The following is a 7789-nucleotide window of genomic DNA, read 5'->3' on the forward strand; positions in this document are numbered from 1 at the left end:
ACCAATTAGGTTTTGAACAAAATAAGCCCCCATTAATTGAACTTATTTAATTCATTTACTACAAAATTCGTAAATATGGGCAACTAGAGATTTTGAGCCTCAGACTTTCAAAGTCGAACAAAGCTCTAAAGGCTTTCTTAAATGATACAAGTCTCAATTTGTAGATTTGTATTCAAATTAAAATGTGTGTGTGTGTGTCAATGGAATACATAAATGATAAAAGGATTATGTTATGGTAAAAAGTTCCCATGAGTCAAATCGGGTTACTGGACATTCTAATCCATTTTAAAACTGAGATATCTACCAATAGTATCAGAATCCAGCAACAGTCTTCTTTTGCATCTTCGTTAAGGGAGGGGATTGAAGACTGGAACATATATGTACTTTTAACTTGGTCGTTGAAGCAATAAAGTTTCCCCTCCACGATCCCAGAACGACAAGCAAACTCTTCTCTGCAGTATAGTAGCCTCAGATTTTCTGCCTTTTGGTAAACTAACCAGCCATTTAGGAAACATTTCTCTGCAACACTAGCCTCAGATTTACCTGTTTCTTGATAACCAGTCCGCAATGTCGTCCCAGAGCAAACACGGATCTTCATGAACCATTGCAAAAGCGAACTCCATTTGCAAAGGTTTGTCACCTGAAATATTACCACTTTAAAATTTAAATGAGAATAGTACAAAATATTTACCACCTGCAGTGGTCATATAATTTCCCAATAATGAGACTACAAGAATCAAGTGAACAAACATAAAGCCACTCATAGGAATCTAAACTCCGGTTGGGCATTGGCACTCTGAGATCTTTGGTTTTATGAAATTTAACGTAGAGAAGCAGATGCAATTCAGTGAGACGCTAAATTATAGAAAAGGACTTTACCTGGAAGCGCGTAATAAGATAGGATTCCATCACCGACTGTCGAGCAGAAAAGGGAGGCTCATAGATTAGAGGAATCCCAGCTGGCATAAACAGCTCCAATTAGTTTCTCATGCAGCTTAACGCCGGAGCAAACAACTATTCCCCTATCAAGACCTTCCAAGTATATCCCTCTAGAAAAATCAAGTGAGCGCCCTCCTGCATCGGTTACAACACCGCCAGCCTCTTGTACAAGGAGAACACCAGCTGCGTGGTCCCAAATCTTCTCTTTGTAACCAGCTCTTGCAAATTTCATGAAAATTTCAGCATCTCCCTGTGCTATGGCCGCATATTTTACCATGCTATAAACACGGAGGGGCTTATTTCTGCCAGTTGATAATAAAATGTTAGAGAACACTATTCGCACAAAGCTTAAATAACATATCAACATGTATTTATTTTTCTTCTTGAGTAACATATTAACATATTTTTCTTATAAACAAGCGTAATTTGTTGACCCAAAAACACATAGGAACGAGTCTACATTTTCAAGAAGGAAGAAGGAAGGAGCTTCATAGTGCAGTTAATGAAAGAGCTAGTCAACCTACAAATTTAACTTTTGGAAACTAAGTGAATTCTTGGAGACTGGCTCTAAACAGGCAATAGTTTACAGGAGACAGATTGTCAACAAACCTAAGCCCAACAGAGCAAGCAAGTCCAGCAGTGTAGCTGTGATTTGAATTGGCTCTCTCGACTGGCTCACAAAAAGTTGCCAATGCGGCATCATCAATTGAAGAGACGTGAATTTGTTTTGCAAAATTTGGCCACTCAAATTTCCTATCCCCATAAACAAGTGGCTGCACCCAAGCCTCACCAGTACCTTTCCTTGTGTACATCACACATCCTACTTCCAAAACATCAGATGAGTGCATTGAAATATCTGATGCAATATGATTTTGCTTCTGGTTACTAAGCCGGTCCCTCTTTACATGGTAATTAGGACAACCTAGCACTCCCATCACAACTTCTCCATTATCAATTAATGCTAGTGCCACAGCATATTGACCTCCACGCACAAACCCCAATGTTCCATCAACCGGGTCAAGAACCCAATGCCTACCGAGAGGACCGCCACTTGAATTGCAGCGACTAATAGCCTCAAGAACTTCTAAAGGCCCCAGGGCTTCCTCAGGATTTTTTAGACCATATTTGGAAGCTTCTGCTAAGCATTCGTTAACAGTGCTAATAACTTTACCCAACAGACCTGCTGAGTCAGACTTGGAGAGAGTTTGCACATCTTCTTCAGCGACTATGGAGACATTTTCGCTGCCAAAAGCATCTGAAAGGATCCAGCTTACAGTTGCTTGCACACTCCAATCTATCCATGCAAACAAAATGAGTACTTAGCAGACATGGAGGCAATCTATGCATATTCTATAAGAAATGAAGACATGAAAATATTAATGCACAATTGCAGGTAGAAACAGTAAGAGAACTTCCATGCTGAATATGTTAAGGAGTAGAAACAAACAAAACAGACAATATGCCCGTTATAGGTGCCAGGTTTCTATTAAACACTATCAGAATCCAGTAACAATTCTAGAAAGTCTGAGCAAACAATCTAGAGATGCTGTTTTGCTCTCCTACAAAGTCATAATCGAGAGACATCAGACATCAGACACTGGAGTAGTGTTACTGGAAAATCATCCAAAATTAAATTGTGAAGCAGCCAAAATAAAAACTGAAGCATCTGGATTTCTTCTATTCAGTGAAAGAAGAAGAAAAAAGCTACTCCATTTCATTACATGTGTCTTAGTTTGACTAGGCACAAAGGTTAAGATTGTAATAAAGATTTTTGAATCTTGTGATCTTAAACTTAAGTGTGCATAACACACCAAAAATACACTTCTGAATCTTGTGATCTTAGACATGCAATGTCATTTCGAAACATGCAATGTCACTGAACTCAAAGTGCTTTTTAAGCATAAAGATCAGTTATAACGTATTAAGAGCAGACGACAACAGACTGAAGCTTTCGACTGAAGTTTTTGTGTCCGGTAAGAATCCCAATAGTATGGTCTAGAGGTCAATGAAGTGCGATGAAACCATGAGAGACAAGGGTTCAGATCCCAGTAGAGGCAAAAAAAAAAAAAACTCTAAGTGATTCTTTTTCATCTGCCTAAGTCTTCATAGGTATAGTTACTCACTATTTGAGCTGGTTGGAGGTAATGATTACCTGGAGAGTAATAGAGGTGTGCGCAAGCTCCCCGAAAACCACCTTTATATAATAATTAAAAAGAGAACAGAGAATCAAAGCTTCTTCTGTTTCTTATCTCATTCTTGTGCTACTTCTTACTTTCTCTTTGTTGCGTCAAAATTTAGAAGTAGCCAACCCTTCGTTTCCACATGATTCTCATTTGTAATCAGATGATTGACGTAGAGAAGGGAACTTTGCTTCTCCTATGGAGGTTCCCAAACTTATTCAAGAAAGCGTCCTGGCTAAGGAGTCACAAGTTAAATCTGTCCCTGGAAAGCGGACTAGACAACATTTGGCTAAGGTAGAAGCGACAAAAGTAGTATAAGGCATGCTGTAAATAATGCAAGTACAAGACTGAAAGACAAAGGATAATTGAACTGAAGTTGATTGACTGGTTCTGTGATGATTGCATTATATCCATCGTAGTGCAATATGTGCTATTTATACAAGAAGTCTTAACAGACTCAACAGACTATCCAATCATGTCATGAGTTCTATCCATAAAAACAAGGTACGATCTATGGAAGCGGCATGGCTTGTGACACATTCAGCCAACTCCTATTGCACGTTAATGGATCGTGTTGTAGATGGTGTTCCACTAACATTACTTGACTCCAAGGAGAAACAGCTATGCTGACGAGCAGTGGCTTAGAGACCCTTTAGCAAGGGTATCATCCGATACCATTTCGTAAATATTTCCTTAAATATGTTTGTCTAAATTATAATTTTCTAACAAATAATATATATATATATATATGTGTGTGTGTGTGTAAGGTTGATACCACTTACAATAATACGGAACAAATTTGAATTTGGAAATAGAGGGTAAAGCCCTTAAAACAACTATATTCCAAGACCCAAATGGCCAAACGCATATACAAGCCTGAATTATGACAATAGGCCGACACTGTATACGTAGTTTTTCCGCTTTCTATCGCACGCTTCAACTATTTGTTTATATAGTGTATGAAGTCTAACTAATAAAGACATAGTTCCTGCATAGGCATTGTTGACGAAGTCTTCTTTGTGGTGAAAGACATAATCAAATGCAGTAATTTCTTGCCTTGTGTGAAAGTAGTTACAAGCTTCAAGCTGAATATGTCAAGCTAAGCCAACCTAAAGATACTCTTAACATGGTGTTATATTGTCCGTTTTGGATCAAACTCACACAGGTTCCCTCGGAGAGCCTCACACTACTAAGAGTACCGATTCGCACATCCAACAATCTCCCCTTGAACTAAGTAGCATGATCCATCACCAAGATTTATGGACTTATTTGGAGATTCACTGTGTGTCATCCATCATCTCCATCATCTGAGTATTTATGGTCACCAAAGCCCACAAGCTTCTTCTTTTGTGTGCATATCCAAATAACGGTAAAAGTAGTAAATTGGGCTGTAGATGGGCAAATACATCAAGTCGGCTCGTTTTACGCATCACTATGTCATCTTTATACTCGTTTCACCGAACCATCAGCTCTAATACCACTAGTTGGGCTAGCAACCCAAAAATTCTCTTAACATGATAGATATTATCCACTCTGCGCCAAGTGTGCATGATTTTTCTAAACAATCTAGCATTAAGAGTATTCCTACACCTTATATGTAGTTTTTTTTTTCCTTATCAACTTTCAATGTAGACTTTGTTCGCTCACTCTGCAAAATTATCCGTGTAGCCTACTATGCATCGGATAAAATCGGTTGACAAGACCAACATTACGTCTATCCCTTAATGGACAATGGCCCAATTGCGTATCCAATTCAAATGAGGACTCAAATTTCGGGATTATCATCCTTTTCCCACTACAACTTCAATCCTACTTTTAAGCTCCCAGTATATGAGAAAACACTAAAAACAAAGCCATATTTCAGGGTGTGCTATCAACACCTAAAGAAAGCTGCTAAATTTCTAGCGAAACAAATGAGTTTCATATTAAAAAACAAAACTACTAGTTCCTTTGGGGCCGGGGATGGAGTTCAAATCCCCATTATAACAAAAAAATTATTAACAAAAAAACATTCTGCAGAAACCCAATACGAGAAAAATGAAGAAAAAAAACAAAAAAGCACCTGCAACAGTAACAAGAGAATCGTCATCCTTGGACTTAACATCATCATCAAAAGTGGTAGAGAGCAAACTCTTTTGCACCTTTTGACAGAGAGCACAAGCCATATGCACAACCCTGACGGCCACATTTAACTCCTCTGAGTATTTCTCATTATGATCCATTTGATGAGAATTCCAACAAATTTGGATCAGACCCAGATGGAGAAAAAATTTCAGAAAACAGAAATCCCACCTGTAGATTTGGTAAAGTGGAGGGTTGCTTTATATGGCATTGGCATTTGTTTTGGTTTCGAGAGAGTAAAATGAGAAGCACAGCCACGGTATTCCACAAAAAGTGGTGCTGTCAGTTGTGTTTCGCATCTTCTTTTTATTTTTGTTTTTTTCTTTTTCTTTTTTGACTCGCCGTCTACCATCAAAGACATATAAATCTTTTTTTTTAATATTAAAATGAATGTTAGTTTATTGATTAAAAGATTTATGTTACACAATGAATGTAGACATCTTTAGGGTAATGTGCATAGTGCCAAAGTCTAAGGATCTTTTGATTCTTTTCTTACTTAGCTTTTTTTTTTTAACTAGAGTTCCTTGCACATGTATATACAGTATACCTCTCACATGCTGGAATAACATACAAGTTATTAGTGGTGAAATCAAAAATTTCATCTAGAGCATTCAAACTTGAAAGAAATAAAAAAAATCTCCAATAAAGGGTTTTCAATATATATTATATACCTCTAAAATCTAATATTTTACTTATATATACAGTATAGTTTTTCGATGAATGGTGATCAATTGACCACTCTTAGGGCTGTGCAACTCCCCCTGCAAGTTATTCTCCATGCGTGTATTATTCTCTCTGTCTCATTTTATATGATGGCGTTTGATAATTCAAAGTTTTAAAAAAAACATATACTTTTGAAATTTGTTATTTAAAATAAGTCGTAGATATTTGTACGATTGTAAATTATGTCAATATTGGTAAATGAAGAATTTTAAATTAAAATGGTTCTAGATATGGTGACGTTTTTTTTTGGTAGACCAAAAATAATCGTATGACATAAATTGGGACAGAAGAATGTTTGTCTTAAAAGATTTTAAACTCTTTTTAAGTAAATCAATCAAAGAAGATGAAGGGTTTAATCCTAGTTAAGGATAATTAACTCTAGATCTGAGATGAATAATACGAATTAGAAAACATAGCCGAATATAAATGTTGACGACGATTATGGCCAGATTTAATAACATAAAGAAAGATGCATTAAGTAACAAAAATGTGAATAAAGGAAAAGATTCACCCGATCTTCGGTGAGACAGATCTTCTTTCATTTAATAAAGATGAATGATAGGCAAATACAAGAACCTTAGGACCCTTTTGAATCTAATGAAGATATGGGATCACCGATCCTCTTATTTCTTTGGAGAGGTGTGTTTACATATTTTCTAGAAAGAGGGAGAGGGAGAGAGAGAGCTCGAACCCCCTTTTGAGAAGTCCTCCCCTCCTATTTATAAGAGGGGTATCCATAGAAAATCCCTAAAAAAGGTACAATTTAGAGGGAATATTCGATAGAATATTCCTTTTAAGGATTCTACAAGACTAGTTGTTTCATCACTACTCGACCTCGGATTGTCCGACCTTGGCCTGTCCGACCTCGGCTTGTCCGACCTTGGCCTGTCCGACCTTGGCCTTCGTGTGCCGAATTTCTCTGATCTAATTTTGACCCATATAGTTAGGCCCTTCGCTTATCAAGGTCGTCTCTTGGTCGAGCTCGGTGAGCGAACTTCATTAATCGTAGTTCGAGAAATTCGGATGGCGAGGTCGACTAGTGTGGATCGCGGATGAGGGTGCCGATCTTTAGGTCAAAGTGGTATCCCCGCAAGCTGATCTTTAGCAGAGTTTGATCAGGGCCAATGACTCGAGTGATGAGTCGATCGAGAAGATGGTAGAGTTGGGGAAGGCCGTCGAGGCCAGGATAGCGGCTTTGGCAAGGATGGCGGCATTGGAGGAGGTCGCCTACTGTGAATTCGGTCGAGGATGAAGTTGATTCGGACGAGGCCGAACTCTTCTTTTTTGGCGATAGCTCTTGGACCTCGGGGTGTTATTAAGAGCTAGTCGAAATGTTAACCCGTCATGGTTCGATCGATGTCGAACTCTTCTTTTTGGAGAAGGCCCTTGGCCTTAAAGGGTGTTATTTCGACGTATCGAAATGTTAACCCGTCGTCGTTCGATCGAGGTCGAGCTCTTCTTCTTTGGCGAAGGCCGTTGGCCTTAATGGTGTTATTTCGATCGTATCGAAATGTTAACCCGTCGTCGTTCGATTGAGGTCGAACTCTTCTTTGGTGAAGGCCCTTGTCCTTAAGGGTGTTATTTTGAACGTATCGAAATGTTAACCCGTCGTTGTTCGATCGAGGTCGAACTCTTCTTTGGCGAAGGCCCTTGGTCGTAGGGTCGACCTATTCTTTTTTGGGCGACCGCCCTTGGCCGTAAGGGTCGACCCCCTCTTTCTTAGCGATGGCTCTTGGCCATAAGGTCGATTCGGATGAGGCCGAATATTGTTTCGGACGAGGCCGAATATTGTTTCGGACGAGGCCGAATGTTATTTCGGACAAGGC

General features: G+C 38.7%; 1 protein-coding gene across 1 annotated transcript; it reads right to left on the reverse strand.

Annotated features, from left to right (window-relative positions):
• Window positions 1-108: 108 nt before the first annotated feature.
• Window positions 109-5525, reverse strand: LOC107778010 (3',5'-bisphosphate nucleotidase AHL-like). Its single transcript, XM_016598185.2, has 4 exons — window positions 5182-5525; window positions 1549-2233; window positions 880-1241; window positions 109-640 (listed from the first exon to the last, which is right to left on the reverse strand). The coding sequence occupies exons 1-3, from the start codon at window positions 5339-5341 to the stop codon at window positions 938-940; spliced, it is 1149 nt and encodes a 382-aa protein (XP_016453671.1). The 5' UTR covers window positions 5342-5525; the 3' UTR covers window positions 109-640; window positions 880-937.
• Window positions 5526-7789: the final 2264 nt, after the last annotated feature.

Source organism: Nicotiana tabacum, chromosome 8 (genome assembly GCF_000715075.1).
Source record: "Nicotiana tabacum cultivar K326 chromosome 8, ASM71507v2, whole genome shotgun sequence".
NCBI classification, from domain to species: domain Eukaryota; kingdom Viridiplantae; phylum Streptophyta; class Magnoliopsida; order Solanales; family Solanaceae; genus Nicotiana; species Nicotiana tabacum.

What these genes read in the sequence shown, in the direction of transcription:
- LOC107778010 (XM_016598185.2), bottom strand. Translation starts at nt 5,341, where the DNA reads ATGGATCATAATGAGAAATACTCAGAGGAGTTAAATGTGGCCGTCAGG. An exon ending in TTCTCTTGTTACTGTTGCAG is followed by an intron (nt 2,234 to 5,181) that starts GTGCTTTTTTGT and finishes TTGCATGGATAG; the next exon opens with ATTGGAGTGTGCAAGCAACT. An exon ending in GCTTGCTCTGTTGGGCTTAG is followed by an intron (nt 1,242 to 1,548) that starts GTTTGTTGACAA and finishes ATCAACTGGCAG; the next exon opens with AAATAAGCCCCTCCGTGTTT.